The sequence below is a fragment of the Manis pentadactyla genome, chromosome 2 (genome assembly GCF_030020395.1).
Source record: "Manis pentadactyla isolate mManPen7 chromosome 2, mManPen7.hap1, whole genome shotgun sequence".
Taxonomy (NCBI): Eukaryota; Metazoa; Chordata; class Mammalia; order Pholidota; family Manidae; genus Manis; species Manis pentadactyla.
Window position 1 is genome coordinate 99882514 of NC_080020.1, and position 17303 is coordinate 99899816.

The 17303-nt window shown below is 38.1% G+C and overlaps 1 protein-coding gene across 1 annotated transcript in view; it reads right to left on the bottom strand.

Moving 5' to 3' along the window:
• DDX4 (DEAD-box helicase 4) overlaps nucleotides 1-17303 on the bottom strand; it is a 100843-nt gene that overhangs the window by 44021 nt on the left and 39519 nt on the right. Inside the window, exon 8 of the mRNA XM_057495138.1 lies at nucleotides 7836-7893. Within this exon, the coding sequence (XP_057351121.1) occupies nucleotides 7836-7893 (58 nt within the window). The remainder of the gene's footprint in view (nucleotides 1-7835; nucleotides 7894-17303) is intronic.

Sequence of the window (17303 nt, forward strand, 5' to 3'; positions counted from 1 at the left end):
GGTTTTGGTATTAAGAGTGATGCTGGACTCATACAAAGAGTTTGGAAGTATTCCCTCCTCTTCGACTTTTTGGTAAACTTTAAGGAGGATGGGTATTAAGTCTTCACTAAATGTTTGATAAAATTCAGCGGTGAAGCCATCTGGTCCAAGAGAATTCTTCTTAGGTAATTTTTTGATTACCGATTCAATTTTGTTGCTGGTAATTGGTCTGTTCAGATTTTCTGTTTCTTCCTGGGTCAGTCTTACAAGGTTGTATTTTTCTATAAAGTTGTCCATTTCTGCTAGGTTATTCAGTTTGTTAGCATATAATTATTCATAATATTCTCTAATAATTCTTTGTATTCTGTGGTGTCCATAGTGATTTTTCCTTTCTCATTTCTGATTCTGTTTATGTGTGTAGATGCTCTTTTTTCTTGATAAGTCAGGCCAAGGGTTTATCTATTTTATGTTCTCGAAGAACCAGCTCCTGCTTTCATTGATTCTTTCTACTCTTTTATTCTTCTCAATTTTATTTATTTCTGCATTGATTGTTCTTTTGTCCCTCCTTCTACTGACTTTCGGCCTCATTTGTTCTTTTTCCAGATTCATTTATTGTGAATTTACACTGTTCATTTTGGACTGTTCTTTCCTGAGGTAAGTATGTATTGCAATATACTTCCCTCATAGTATGGCCTTCACTGTAAAACACAGATTTTGTGGTGTTGATTTACTGTTTTCCTTTGTCTCCATATATTGCTTGATCTCTGTTTTAATCTGGTTATTGATCCATTGATTATTTAGGAGCATGTTGTTAAGCCTCCATGTTTTTGTGGGCTTTTTTGTTTTCTTTGCATAATTTACTTCTACTTTCATACCTTTGTAATCTGAGTAGCTGGTTGGTACAATTTCAATCTTTTTAAATTTACTAAGGCTCTTTTTGTGGCCTAGTATATGATCTATTCTTGAAAATGTTCCACGTGCACTTAAGAATGTGTATTCTACTGCTTTTGTTTGGAGTGTTCTGTAGGTGTCTGCTAGGTCCATCTGTTCCAATGTGTTGTTCAGTACCTCTGTCACCTTAATTTCTTTTTGTTTGATCTGTTCTTTGGAGTGAGTGGTGTGTTGAAGTCTCTTAAAATGAATGCATTGCTTTCTATTTACCCCTTTAATTCTTTTAGCATTTGTTTCACATATGTAGGTGCTCCTGTGTTGGGTGCATAGATATTTATAATAGTTATATCTTGTTGGACTGACCCCTTTATCATTATGTAATGTCCTTCTTTGTCTCTTGTTACTTTCTTTGTTTTCAAGTCTATTTTGTCTGATACAAGTACTGCAATACCTGCTTTTTTCTCCATATTATTTGCATGAGATATCTTTTTCCATCACTTCACTTTTAGCCTGTGTATCTTTGGGTTTGAAGTGAGTCTCTTGTAGGCAGCATATGGATGGGTCTTGTTTTATCCATTCTGTAACTGTATGTCTTTTGACTGGTCCATTCAGTACATTTACATTTAGGATAATTATTGAGAGATATGTACCTATTGCCTTTGCAGGCTTTAGATTTGTGGTTACCAAACGTTCAAGGGCAGCTTCTTTATTATATAACAGCCTAACTTAACTTAGTACACTATTTCAAACACAATCTAAAGGGTTTTTTTCCTCCCTTCTTTTTCTTTCTCCTACACTCTGTACATATTAGGTGTCATATTCTGTACTCTTTGTGTATGCCTTGACTGACTTTGTGGATAGCTAAATTTTGCATTTGATTAGCAATTAATTGGTCTACTTTCTTTACTCTGGTGACAGCTATTTAGCCTTAGGAGCAGTTCCGTCTATAGCAGTCCCTTTAAAATACACTGTAGAGATGGTTTGTGGGAGGTAAATTCCCTCAACTTTTGCTTTTCTGGGAATTGTTTAATCCCTCCTTCAAATTTAAATTATAATCTTTCTGGGTAGAGTATTCTTGGTTCGAGGTCCTTCTGTTTCATTATATTGAATATATTATGCCACTGCCTTCTAGCCTGTACAGTTTCTGCTGAGAAGTCTGATGATAGCCTGATGGGTTTTCCTTTGTAGATGACCTTTTATCTCTCTGGCTGCTTTTAATAGTCTGTCCTTATCCTTGATCTTTGCCACTTTAATTATTATATGTCTTGGTGTTGTCTTCCTTGGGTCCCTTGTGTTGGGAGATCTGTGTACCTCCATGGCCTGAGAGACTATTTCCTTGGCCAAACTGGGGAAGTTTTCAGCAATTATTTCTTCAAAGACACTTTCGATCTCTTTTTCTCTCTCTTCTTCTGGTACCCTATAATGCGTATTTGTTCTGTTTGGATTGGTCACGGAGTTCTCAATATTATTTCATTCCTAGAGATACTTTTTTCTCTCTGCCTCAGCTTCTTTGTATTCCTGTTCTCTAATTTCTATTTTATTGACCATCTCTTCTACCATATCTAATTTGCTTTTAAATCCCTCCATGGTATGTTTCATTTCAGATACTGTATTTTTTAAAGTTTCTTGAAATCCTCTCTGAGGTCTCCAATATTTTTCTGTAGCTCCGTGAACATGTTTGATTTTTATTCTGAAATCTTTGTCAAGAAGATTGGTGATTTCAGTTTCACTAGGCCCTTTTTCCTGGTGTTTGTGGGATTCTGGTTTGTACCAGGTTCTTTTGACATTTCATATTTGTAATGAATAATATGGAATAATAACTTTGTGTAGGTGGTGCCCTCTAGTGACCAGAAGCTCTACTCTCTGGAGCTGCTCAGCCCCTGGAGTTATGGCAGGGATTGCAGGTGAGCAGCACTGGTGCCTGCCAGGAGGAAAGTTCTTTCCTGCTTCCCGGCTGCAGGGCCCATTTCCACTGCCAGGGCTAGTGGGCCGAGTGTGCAGGGAGCAGCCTCTATGCTACTCCCCTCTAGCTGCCCTAGGCAGGGCCACCCTCTGACTGGACTGGCACAATGGTGGGGGCAGCAGGTTTACGTATGGTGCTGGTCGGAAGGAGCAGCAGGCTGCTTATCACGATGGGTGGCTGCAGGGCTGCGTTGCCAGCCAGCGGGACAGTGTTTCTGAAGCTCCCAGAAGTTCCCAACCTGCTGTGCTCAGTGCACTGGGACAATTTTTTCCACTTGTCCTTTCTCCTGAGCAGCAAGAAATTGTTGTGCAGTCCTTGCCCCTTTAGCAACTCTCTTCACTGTTAGGAAGTCTCTCAGAGTGCCCACCTTTCTTTTGTCCCAGAGCAGCCAGTTGTGGGTTTTTCACAAGTGACTGAAATCTCATTACTCTGCGTATTCTGCCTTTCTTAGCTTTCCAACCCCACTAATCTTCAGGGTACCTTGTAACGTAGGTTTGTGCTCCCAGAGCAGATCTCCAGGGCTGGGTGATCAGCAGTCCTAGGTCTCCACCCTGCTACCTGCTCTGTTTCTCTTCCTCCCGCCTGTGAGCTGGGGTGGAGGAAGCACTTGGGTCCCACTGGATCGTGGCTTTGCTACTTTACCCTTTTCCATGAGGTCTTCTGTTTTCTCCAGATGTAGGCAGTCTGTTGTAGTCTTCTTTCCTGTTGCTCTTTCATGATTAGTTGTTATTTACTATATTTTCATATTATATGTGGTTTTGGGAGGAGGTTTCTTTTTGTTATTGTTTTGTTTTGTTTGTTTTATTTTTTTTCTTTTCTTTTTAATTTTTTTATTAAGGTATTATTGATATACACTCTTTTTTTTTTTTTTAGGAGAGCAAGGTACAGGCTTTTATTTAGGGAGAAGGTGAAAGGACAGATCTCCCGGCTTACGCCAGGAGGGGACAAGAGAGTCCCTGATATACACTCTTATGAAGGTTTCACATGAAAAAACAATGTGGTTACTACATTTACCCATATTATCAAGTCCCCACCCATACCCCAATGTAGTCACTGTCCATCAGTGCAGGAAGATGCCACAGATTCACTATGTACCTTCTCTGTGCTACACTGTTCTCCCTGTGATCCCCCACACCATGTGTACTAAATATAATACTCCTCAGTCCCCTTCTCCCTCCCTCCCCACCCACCATCCCACACCCCTCCCCTTTGGTAACCACTAGTTCCTTCTTGGAGTCTCTGAGTCTGCTGCTATTTTGTTCCTTCAGTTTTGCTTCATTGTTATACTTGGGAGGAGGTTTCTATGTCACTTCTCAGGCCACCATCTTTAAGCCCCTCTCCATTTCCTCCCTTTTTAATTACTTAAACTGAATACTTAACTAATTTCTTACATGGATGCATTTAAGATTATGAATTTCCTTGAAAAGCTAGCTGCTTTAGCTGTGTCCCTTAAGTTTTTATATGTTTTTACTGTCATTCAGTTCTAAATATTTCATTATTTCCATTTGAATTGTTATTCATAAATTGAGGGAGTCAGGTTGGACTTTCTGTTATTGATTTTTGACTTCTACTGTACTTTAACAATAGGACATGGTCTATGACATAAATTTTATGCTCCATTTTGGGACTTCCTTTTGGCTCTAACAGATGGCCAAATTACATTTTCCATATGCTGGAAAAGAGTAATTTATAAAATGGGGGTATATTAATTATTCCAAACAGAAATATTAAATCAAGCTTAGTAACTGTTATTCAAGTCTTCTAAAATTCACTCATTTTGGATCTGCTCAGTCTCTCAGTATCTGAGGGGAAAATGGTTTAAGCCTAGGATTAATGGTTTAACTAGGATTTGTACATTTTTCCTTATATCTGTTTTTGTTTTATATATTTTAAGAATATATTAGACTCAAATGTTCAGAACTGTAGTATCTTCCCAGTAAAAATGCCTTTTATCATTAATTATTTCTTTATCTCTAATATGTCTCTGTAGAGTCTATTTTGTCTACTTCTATTCCAGTTTTGTTTAATATTGGACTGGCAATTTTTCTTTTCAACTTGCATTGAAATTTTACTGTACATATATTATCATTACTGATAGTTTTTTGTATTTCTACCATCTTATTTTACATTTTCTCCTTACTGAATTTTTTCAATGCTTTTGGTTTTCCTTTGTTCTTTTATTATATTCCCCCAAATGCTACTTTTTAATGCTTTTACTTATAGCCTTCAATTTCACCATGAATACTTATGAAATATTTACATTATTTTCAAATTAGTCCCCTTCCTTCAAACCCTATCCTACTGTATTTCCCCCACCTGTAATACTTTTATCCTTTTACTTATTGCCCATCAATTTTTTCATATTTAAGAACTCTTTATGTTAGTTTCAATCTATTCTCTTTCCTACTGAGCTGGCAAGGAACTTGATTAAGTCTTTTCACTTGCTGGTATTTTAGTTCTTGTTTCTAAAACCTTTAAATTAACCATCATCATTATTACTAGTTTATATACTCAATACTTACTTAGATTTACCAGTATTTTTACCAATTTTCAAATCTACACTCATTTTTGGCTCATCATTGCTTCCTATTCCTTCCTGCACTCAGTTTCCTTCTAATACACACATATACACACAAACACACACCATCCTCATCTGAATGGTATTATTTGTGACACCCAAATTATCTGAATGAAGCAGTATGGGTTCAGGACTATTCTCCCCCAGCATTCCAAATTTTACTATATTCTGATCTCTACCTTTCTGAAAAAAGAGTTCTGCTTGTCAACCTATTGTTCTTTTACAGGTGGATCTTTTTGTTCTGGTAGTTTTAAAGATTTATTTTTGTCTTTGTAATATTATAATTTCAATATATGCATAAGGGATGTATTTGTTCTTATTTAATTTGCTCAGGACTCTAACTCTGGAAAAGTCTCATCTATTCTCTTTGAAAGTTTCCTTTCCTCTCCTTTCCTATTTTCTCTGTTCTCTCCTCATGAAATATTTAGACAGATGTTAAAATAACAGGGCTTCGTTTTCTATCTTTCATTCCATATTTGTTAAAGGCTTTCATGTTTTCCACGTCAGAGTTAGAGAAATATCATCAAATCTAGCTTTAATTTATTCTTTTCATCTGTGTTTAATCTGTATAATTCCAGTATGTTTTCAATTACTCTCCATTATGAGTTCAATTTGGTTCCTTTTCAAATCTACCTTCTCTGCTGAGCCAATGACTATATACAATGCTTCAGTATCTCTGCTATCTAGCTTAATGACTCCATACACAGGAGAAACTCAAACATTTAAATGAACAGTCTTCTTTTCCCATAGTTCATGTCAATTCCAAGTGATATAAGAACACTAATAATTATAGGTGAAATGAACATGGATGAATTTAAAGTGTGCATGATCTTCTGATTTGAAGGTAGGGGCAGAAACTCCATGTATCCTACATGGTCTTAAAAGTAATGATTTTTGTTAAAGAAATAAGTTAAAGTATAAAACACCACAGAAATTAGAATGAATGAACTAGACCTATACTTTCAATACATAAATCTAAAAAATGTTGAATAAAAGTCACAAAAGGATAGATATGATATTAAACTCATAAAAATATGAAGTATACACACTAAGGTCAAAATAAGTTACATCTGGGAAGGGGAAGATGCAAAATATAAAGGAGGATGGATCTTCTAACAATTCTTTAAATTTTTTCCTATTTTTGAAGTAAATATGACAAAATGTTGCTGTTATGTCTGGATAGCAATATAAAGGTAATAGAAAAGTCTGAGACCTTGAAATTTCAAACTTCACCACTTTAAATGTCACCTCTCACAAAATAACATTTACATATTTTTAAAGGAGACTGAGTCCTTCCATGAGGTATATTCTGCATTTCATAAGGGAAAGTTGATAACTTCCTGCAGTTCCTTAGAAGTCCAGTAACAATCTACAGGAAGGAATGAGTTTATAACTCATTTAAACTTTGTGTAAAAGAAACATGAACATCTTTCTTTTAAGTACTTACCACAAACTTAGTGAGGTCACTGTAACTTCAATATACACAATTCAATTGTATTTCTTTATATTAGCAAACAAAGTGAAAATATTTTAATGATATGGGTCACTGACATCACCAAAATGGCAAAGGAAGAATCTCCAAAATCTGCTACACCAAAATTGTACAAAACCTGTCACAATTAACATTTTCCAATTCTGAAAATCAGTCAGATTTGCAGCAACACAGAGAATTTTTTTTTTAAGACCACTTGTCAGTAAGAACAGTGAACTCTGTGGCATATTTTAACATACCCCAATCCCATCCCCTGGCAATTCCACTTCTAGGCATATACCCAAAGAAGCAAAAACAGGGACTCAAACAGGTAACTGTATATGAATATTCATAGAAGCATTATGCACAATAGCCAAAAGGAATAAGAACACTCAAGTGTACATTAAAAATGAATGGATAAAATGTGGTGTACACACACACACACACACACACACAAAATGGGCAATTATTCAGCCATAAAAGGGAATGTAGTTCTGATATGTACTACAACATGAATGAACACTGAAAATGTTACACTGAGTGAATTAAGGCAGACAGAAAAGGGCAATTACTGTGTGAGTCCATATGTACAAAATATCTAGAATAGACAAATTCAGAGAGACCAATGAACAGAAGTTACCAGGAACTGAGAGGAAGAAGATATGGGGAATTACCACATAGTGGATACAGGTTTCTGCTTGGGTGCTGAAACATTTTGGAAATAGACAGTGCTGACCACAGCAATGTAACATATTACTGAACCTTGGACAATGCAGTGATTAGGGAAGGGATACCAACTGAACTTCACTCAGGTATTAACAGCATGAAACATAAGCCAAATATTTTTCTTCAAAGGTTTTCACCACCAGAATTTTTCTTTCCTCTTCCAAAATCAGTTGTCAGTTTTAGTATCTCTGTTTTAAGTGCAAATTGTTCAAAAACATGGTCCTTACCGCCTCTCCTGGAAAACCCTCTGTTTCGTGTTTGATTATCTTCACTGCCATTATTAGACTCGAATAAAAATTTAACATGTGAATATCATCTAAATAATTAACTTTAAAAATGTAATATCTAAAGAAAAGCACTTTCACAAGATGGACTGGTAATAAAAATTAATATTTTCATTAGCTAAAATATGAATTTTTAAATTCTTGAAATAATTTTAGCAGCAGAAATATAAAGACATTATCCAATCAACACCCTATTCAAATTAACTAATATATCTAAATGTTAAATGTTAAACTGAGAACCCACTACTTGCCAAATCTAGGCACCAACCAAAAAATAAGAATTTGATAAATTTCAGTTTCACTAAAAATAGTTTCAGAAGTATCTATACTACTAAGTAGTCAAATGGTTCTTAAATACGGTCTACAGATCACATGATTTTATAATGTCATTATTTCTAAAATTTGCCTTTCTTCATAAACCTGAAACATTAGTATTTTCTTAAACTATGCAAACTTTTCTTCATCCTATTGAAGTATTTGGGGACATCCTGGCTTTTCTGTTTTTAATGATATTATCAAGTAACGTTACCAGGTTTTCTAACTAATGGTGTAAGAATCACTACACTGAAGACTGCTTAAGAATTATCTGGGAAGTTGGTTAAAAATAAATTCCTAGAACCCATGAGGAGAGATGTTTATTTTAGAAGTATAGAGTATTTGCAAGAAATGAATAATTATTCAAAATTTAAAAATTGTTATTAATATAACTTTTAGTAATAACTTTAAGCTTTCTAGAAGATTTCAGCAAAGCTACATTTGGGAAATGAGATGGTTTCAGAGGATCTTTGTACGTAGCATTAAAAGTTTAATATCTGAGAACTTCAAGTCACAGTGATGATATCAAATGAAGCTGCCAGTTAAGTTCCTGCACAAAAACACTAATCTACTTAATTAATATTTTTTTTTATCCAGAGCTCTTATTGCAGACTTCTGTTTGAAAGGAAGTCAACAACTGGCAAATATACTAAAGAGTCATCTAACAACAAGACAACTTTCTTGGAAGCAGGATTTAATACTACAAGGAGCTAAACAGGAAAGAAAGAATTTTGGAAGGGAAGGCTGGCCATGGAATAGTGATGATAGCTAGTATTTGTTGCTTTACAGAGAATAAACTTATGAATTAATTTGAGACCTGGCAGGGAGATAGAAGCTTCACATCATCTTTGGTCACTTACTCCCCTAAAACAAACTTATAGTTATTTTGACCACATTGGGAATTAAAATGGGCTCATTGACATTAGGAGAAGTTTGGGGGCGTGGCGTGTGTGAAATGTACATTAGAAGGGTGAAGAAAACCCTCTGTACCACCTTGAGTTTAAAACTATTTCAAAATAAAAAGTCGCTTCTAAAAAAGAATATAGTTAGAAAAATAAAGCCAAGCACAAAAATGAGATGATTCCAAGATTATTTACAACTTATTATTATATAAAAAGTAATAGTAATAACACACATAGAACTTAGTATGTGTCTGGCACTCTTCCAAATGAATAATATATATCAACTTTTGAAATCCTCACACAAACCTTGTGAGGTGGGTATGATCCTCATTTTATAAATAAACAAAATGAAATACAGGTAAGTTTAATAAACTTTTTCAAGATAATACAACTGACAGGAGGATGCAGTTATGGGTCTCAAACCAAGGGTGTCCAATTCCACAATCTGAACTCTGTATCACTACATTGTACCAGCTAGCGGAAACCAGATTGCAGGCAATGTAACATTCTATCCATTGTGTGCAGAGTAAAAGTTTCTACTGTGATATCAAAACATGATCCTAGGCTTGCCAACAATTGTGAGAATGAAAGAATAAAATCCATACATATATACACACACAAACATCTTTTTTTTATTTTAGGGGAACTAAGAATGAAAACAAAAGACAGTAGACTATTTTGGAGGAAAGAACTTCTGTCAAGTGCTATGCTCAAAAGTTCTCTATGTAGCCCATCAGTAATATGAGTGAAGTGGGAGGAAGGGCTTAGGTAAGTGGAAATGATCTTCACTATTAATGATTAAAAGTTAGGAGATTAGGTCAAGTAGAAATGGAAAAGAATAAAAGGAGTGATGTTTCTCTCCTGCCAAATATTAGTTCTGTTACGTCTGTTTTCATCTGAATGGGATAGAACAAAAAGCAAAAGAAGCAGGGAGAATGAGAGTGGCAATAGTTTGGGGGAACAATTTGATATATTAAAACTGCACCTTATTCCAAAAGGGTTTTAAGATGATCAGGTCTAGGTTTGCTTTTAATTTTGAGAATCACTGGTAAGAGTATAATAAGGTCAAGTCTCAAATATTTAATGTAGATGGCATTTTACCATGAGTGTGTCTGCTACTAGGCTTTATGCTTTTACACGTACTATTATTTACTCTTACAGCCTATAAAATGGATGTCCTCCATTCTACAGAATAGGAAACTGTGGCTCTGCAAAATTACACAACTTGCTCCAAGTTATTCACTACCGGGTCACAAAGCAGAGTCATGAAACAAAGTACGGAACTCCGAAGTATATTACATTATAAAGATTCCATAGGTCACTATTTACCAAAACAAACAGAGGCATCACAATCACCACAAATGCTTTTAAATATAGGTTCCAAGACTTCATCCAAATCTACTCAATCAGGTTCTCCTGGGAAAGCATGTTAATTATTGTAATCTACCTTCTAGCAACATTACCCTATTCTCATCATTCTCTGTATTCCTTAAACCAATGTGTTGGAACCTTTGACCAGAATGTCTTTGATTACCACAGTCATCCATATTCTCATGATTCTTTTTCCACTGTCAAGAACTGTATCTAAACAGGGCCTAAGCGTCCCAAACTGTACATATGAGGTGGGGGTTTTGATTCTTGACTTGATCTTTATACTATTCCCTTTTTCTTAAAGTTGGACAGCATTCAAAAGTTGCACCTCATAGGTTAATTATGGTAGGTAACAAAAGGCAAAAAACTAAAATGCTGAAATTCTTGTGTAAGGCTCTGGCTATACTTGCTTTACAAAATTTGGTTTAAATGAATTAGAATTGGAATAGGGTGGATTAAAGATGGTGGTGTGAGAGGTGAAACAGGCTTCCTCCTAAAACCACATATAATATGAAAATATAATTAATACAACTAATCCTGAAAGAGCAAAAGGAAAGAGGGCTGTGCCAAACTGTATACACCTGGAGAAAAGAATAAACCTCACAGAACAGGGTAACGTACCAAAGCCGTGGCCTGGAAGGACCCAATCCCTTCCTCCACCCGAGCTCAATGGTGGGAAGAAGATAAATAGAGCAGGGAGGGAGTGGAGGCCTGGGACTGCTGAATACCTAACCTAACTCTAGAGATCTGCTCTGGGAGCACAAACCTACATTTCATGGTGCTTGGATGGCACTCTTGTGACTAGGGGATTGGAAAGCTAAGACAGGCAGAATTCCTGGAGAGACTGAGATTCCAGCCACTTGTGGAAAGCAGGGATCCATATCCGGCTGCTCTGGGACAAATGAAAGGCAGGCAGTCTGAGAGACTTCCTAACAGCAAGAGGCCTGCTAAAGGGGCAAGGACTACACAGAGCTTACTGCTCAGGAGAAAAAACAGGTAGACAAAATTGTCCGGGTGAACTCTGCCCAGCAACATGGGAAATTTCACAATCTACAGGCGCTCCAGCTCCCTGGCTGGCTACACAGCTCCAAGGACCCACTCCGTGATACACAGCCTATTGTGCCTTTCTCCCAGCCAGCCCCACCTGGCTCGCAAACCAGCAAACCCTACCCTGGCATTAGGCCACCCAGAGGGAAGTCCCGTCTATAGCAACTTCAAAGGTTAAGCACAGAGGCTTATACCTGTGTGCTCGGCCCACTGGTTCCGGCAGTGGAGACAGGCATAGCAGCCGGGAGGCAGGAAACAGCTCTTTCCTCCCCCCAGGCATCAATACCACTCCGCTGTGACCCCCAGCATTGCTTCAGGGGCTGAGCAGCTCCAAAGAGTAGAGCTTCTGGGCACTAGAGGGCACCATATACAAATATGAAATGCCAAAGGAACCTGGTTCAAAATAAAATTATGAATACAACACCTGAGAAAGATTCAAATGAAATTGACCTCATGAATCTTCCCAAAAGGGATTTCAAAATAAAAATCATTAACATGCTCATGAAGGTAAAGAAAAATATTCAGGAAATCAGGAATGAATTCCAGTCGGAGATCCAATCATTATGGAATACAGTATCAGAAATGAAACATACAATGGAAAGTTTTAAAAGCAGATTAGATACAGTGAAGGAGACAATAAATGAAAAAAATTAGAAAAGAGAAATACAAAGAAGCTGAGGCAGAGAGAGAAAAAAGGATCTCTAAGAATGACAGAATATTGAGAGAACTATGTGACCAATTGAAATGAAATAATATTTGCATTATAGGAGTACCAGAAGAAGAAGAGAGAGAAAAAGGCATAGAAAGTGTCTTTGAGGAGGCGTGGGGTGGGCCTCAGGCTGGATCTCGCGAGAGTTGGGGTCCGGGCGGCGGAGAACCATGGACGGCTAGGATAATATGTCCGCTAAAGCACCAGTATCCTGACTCTGTGCCCCTTGTTGAAGAGCAGTGCTAGAGGAATCAGAGAAGATGGCGGCGTGAGTAGAGCAGCGGAAATCTCCTCCCAAAACAACATATATCTGTGAAAATATAACAAAGACAACCCTTCCTAGAATAAAGACCAGAGGACACAGGACAATATCCAGACCACATCCGCACCTGAGAGAACCCAGCGCCTCGCGAAGGGGGTAAGATACAAGCCCCAGCCCCGCGGGAGCCGAGCGCCCCACCCCCCAGCTCCCGGCGGGAGAAGAGCAGGCAGAGCGGGAGGGAGACGGAGCCCAGGACTGCCGAACACCCAGCCCCAGCCATCCGGGCCAGAGTGCAGGGCGCTCGATACTGGGAAAACAGGGCAGCAAGAACAGTGAGCAGGCACTGGAGGCTGGGCGACAGAGGGCATAAGAAAAGCGCGCGACCATTTTTTTTTGCTTTTTTGCTGTTTTGTTTTGGCGAGCGCATTTTGGAAGTCTTAAAGGGATAGGGACCCCAATACTAGGGAAACAGGGCAGAAAGACCGGTGAGCAGAGGCCTGAGGCTGGCACCGCAGAATAAAGAAAAACGAACGACCACATTTTTTTTTTTTTTAATTAAAAACTTTTTTATTTGTTTTTAATTTAAAAAAATTTTTTTTTTCTTTTTTTTTTTTTGGTGGGCGTTGTTTTGTTTTGGCGGGTGCTCTTTGGAAGTCTTAAAGGGGCAGGGCGGGTCACTTAATCCAGAGGTAGGGAATCCGGGATCTCTGGACACCCTAACCCCTGGGCTGCAGGGAGCAGGGAGGCCCCTTACGGAGATAAATAGCCTCCCAGCCGCTCCTGCTCCAACGCGACTCCACCATTTTGGAGCAGCTGCCTGAGCCAGGCCACGCCCACAGCAACAGTGGACATAAACTCCATAGCAGCCGGGCAGGAAGCAGAAACCCTGTCTGCGCGCAGCGGCGCAGCACAAGCCACTAGAGGCCGCTGTTCTCCCAGGAGAGGAGGGCCACAAACCAACAAGAAAGGAAGTCCTTCCAGCCGTCACTCGTCCCAGTTCTGCAGACTATTCCTATCACCATGAAAAGGCAAAGCTACAGGCAGACAAAGATCACAGAGACAACACCAGAGAAGGAGACAGACCTAACCAGTCTCCCTGAAAAAGAATTCAAAATAAGAATCATAAACATGCTGACAGAGATGCAGAGAAATACGCAAGAGAAATGGGATGAAGTCCGGAAGGAGATCACAGATGCCAGAAAGGAGATCGCAGAAATGAAACAAACTCTGGAAGGGTTTATAAGCAGAATGGATAGAATGCAAGAGGCCATTGATGGAATTGAAATCAGAGAACAGGAACGCATAGAAGCTGACATAGAGAGAGACAAAAGGATCTCCAGGAATGAAACAATATTAAGAGAACTGTGTGACCAATCCAAAAGGAACAATATCCGTATTATAGGGGTCCCAGAAGAAGAAGAGAGAGGAAAAGAGACGGAAAGTATCTTAGAAGAAATAATTGCTGAAAACTTCCCCACACTGGGGGAGGAAGTAATCGAACAGACCACGGAAATACACAGAACCCCCAACAGAAAGGATCCAAGAAGGGCAACACCAAGACACATAATAATTAAAATGGCAAAGATCAAGGACAAGGAAAGAGTGTTAAAGGCAGCTAGAGAGAAAAAGGTCACCTATAAAGGGAAACCCATCAGGCTAACGTCAGATTTCTCAACAGAAACCCTACAGGCCAGAAGAGAATGGCATGATATATTTAATACAATGAAACAGAAGGGCCTTGAACCAAGGATACTGTATCCAGCACGACTATCATTCAAATATGACGGTGGGATTAAACAATTCCCAGACAAACAAAAGCTGAGGGAATTTGCTTTCCACAAACCACCTCTACAGAACATCTTACAGGGACTGCTCTAGATGGGAGCACTCCTAGAAAGAGCACAGCACAAAACACCCAACATATGAAGAATCGAGGAGAAACAAGAAGGGAGAGAAGAAAAGAATCTCCAGACAGTGTATATAACAGCTCAATAAGCGAGCTAAGTTAGGCAGTAAGATACTAAAGAGGCTAACCTTGAACCTTTGGTAACCACGAATTTAAAGCCTGCAATGGCAATAAGTACATATCTTTCAATAGTCACCCTAAATGTTAATGGGTTGAATGCACCAATCAAAAGACACAGAGTAACAGAATGGATAAAAAAGCAAGACCCATCTATATGCTGCTTACAAGAAACTCACCTCAAACCCAAAGACATGTACAGACTAAAAGTCAAGGGATGGAAAAACATATTTCAAGCAAACAACAGTGAGAAGAAAGCAGGGGTTGCAGTACTAATATCAGACAAAATAGACTTCAAAACAAAGAAAGTAACAAGAGATAAAGAAGGACACTACATAATGATAAAGGGCTCAGTCAAACAAGAGGATATAACCATTCTAAATATATATGCACCAAACACAGGAGCACCAGCATATGTGAAACAAATACTAACAGAACTAAAGGGGGAAATGGAATGCAATGCATTCATTTTAGGAGACTTCAACACACCACTCACCCCAAAGGATAGATCCACTGGACAGAAAATAAGTAAGAACACGGAGGCACTGAACAACACACTAGAACAGATGGACCTAATAGACATCCATAGAACTCTACATCCAAAAGCAGCGGGATATACATTCTTCTCAAGTGCACATGGAACATTCTCCAGAATAGACCACATACTAGGCCACAAAAAGAGCCTCAGAAAATTCCAAAAGATTGAAATCCTACCAACCAACTTTTCAGACCACAAAGGCATAAAACTAGAAATAAACTGTACAAAGAAAGCAAAGAGGCTCACAAACACATGGAGGCTTAACAACACGCTCCTAAATAATCAATGGATCAATGACCAAATCAAAATGGAGATCCAGCAATATATGGAAACAAATGACAACAACAACACTAAGCCCCAACTTCTGTGGGACACAGCAAAAGCAGTCTTAAGAGGAAAGTATATAGCAATCCAAGCATATTTAAAAAAGGAAGAGCAATCCCAAATGAATGGTCTAATGTCACAATTATCGAAATTGGAAAAAGAAGAACAGATGAGGCCTAAGGTCAGCAGAAGGAGGGACATAATAAAGATCAGAGAAGAAATAAATAAAATTGAGAAGAATAAAACAATAGCAAAAATCAATGAAACTAAGAGCTGGTTCTTCGAGAAAATAAACAAAATAGATAAGCCTCTAGCCAGACTTATTAAGAAGAAAAGAGAGTCAACACAAATCAACAGTATCAGAAACGAGAAAGGAAAAATCACGACGGACCCCATGGAAATGCAAAGAAGTATTGGAGAATACTATGAAAACCTATATGCTAACAAGCTGGGAAACCTAGGAGAAATGGACAACTTCCTAGAAAAATATAACCTTCCAAGATTGACCCAGGAAGAAACAGAAAATCTAAACAGACCAATTACCAGCAACGAAATTGAAGCAGTAATCAAAAAACTATGAAAGAACAAAACCCCCAGGCCAGATGGATTTACCTCGGAATTTTATCAGACATTCAGGGAAGACATAATACCCATTCTCCTTAAAGTTTTCCAAAAAATAGAGGAGGAGGGGATACTCCCAAACTCATTCTATGAAGCTAACATCACCCTAATACCAAAACCAGGCAAAGACCCCACCAAAAAAGAAAACTACAGACCAATATCCCTGATGAACGTAGATGCAAAAATACTCAACAAAATATTAGCAAACCGAATTCAAAAATACATCAAAAGGATCATACACCATGACCAAGTGGGATTCATCCCAGGGATGCAAGGATGGTACAACATTCGAAAGTCCATCAACATCATCCACCACATCAACAAAAAGAAAGACAAAAACCACATGATCATCTCCATAGTTGCTGAAAAAGCATTTGACAAAGTTCAACATCCATTCATGTTAAAAACTCTCAGCAAAATGGGAATAGAGGGCAAGTACCTCAACATAATAAAGGCCATCTATGATAAACCCACAGCCAACATTATATTGAACAGCGAGAAGCTGAAAGCATTTCCTCTGAGATCGGGAACTAGACAGGGATGCCCACTCTCTCCACTGTTATTTAACATAGTACTGGAGGTCCTAGCCACGGCAATCAGACAAAATAAAGAAATACAAGGAATCCAGATTGGTAAAGAAGAAGTTAAACTGTCACTATTTGCAGATGACATGATACTGTACATAAAAAACCCTAAATACTCCACCCCAAAACTACTAGAACTGATATCGGAATACAGCAAAGTTGCAGGATACAAAATCAACACACAGAAATCTGTGGCTTTCCTATATACTAACAATGAACCAACAGAAAGAGAAATCAGGAAAACAACTCCATTCACAATTGCATCAAAAAAAATAAAATACCTAGGAATAAACCTAACCAAAGAAGTGAAAGACTTGTACTCTGAAAACTACAAGTCACTCTTAAGAGAAATTAAAGGGGACACTAACAGATGGAAACTCATCCCATGCTTGTGGCTAGGAAGAATTAATATCGTTAAAATGGCCATCCTGCCCAAAGCAATATACAGATTTGATGCAATCCCTATGAAACTACCAGCAACATTCTTCAATGAACTGGAACAAATAATTCAAAAATTCATATGGAAACACCAAAGACCCCGAATAGCCAAAGCAATCCTGAGAAAGAAGAATAAAGTAGGGGGGATCTCACTCCCCAACTTCAAGCTCTACTATAAAGCCATAGTAATCAAGACAATTTGGTACTGGCACAAGAGCAGAGCCACAGACCAATGGAACAGACTAGAGAATCCAGACATTAACCCAGACATATATGG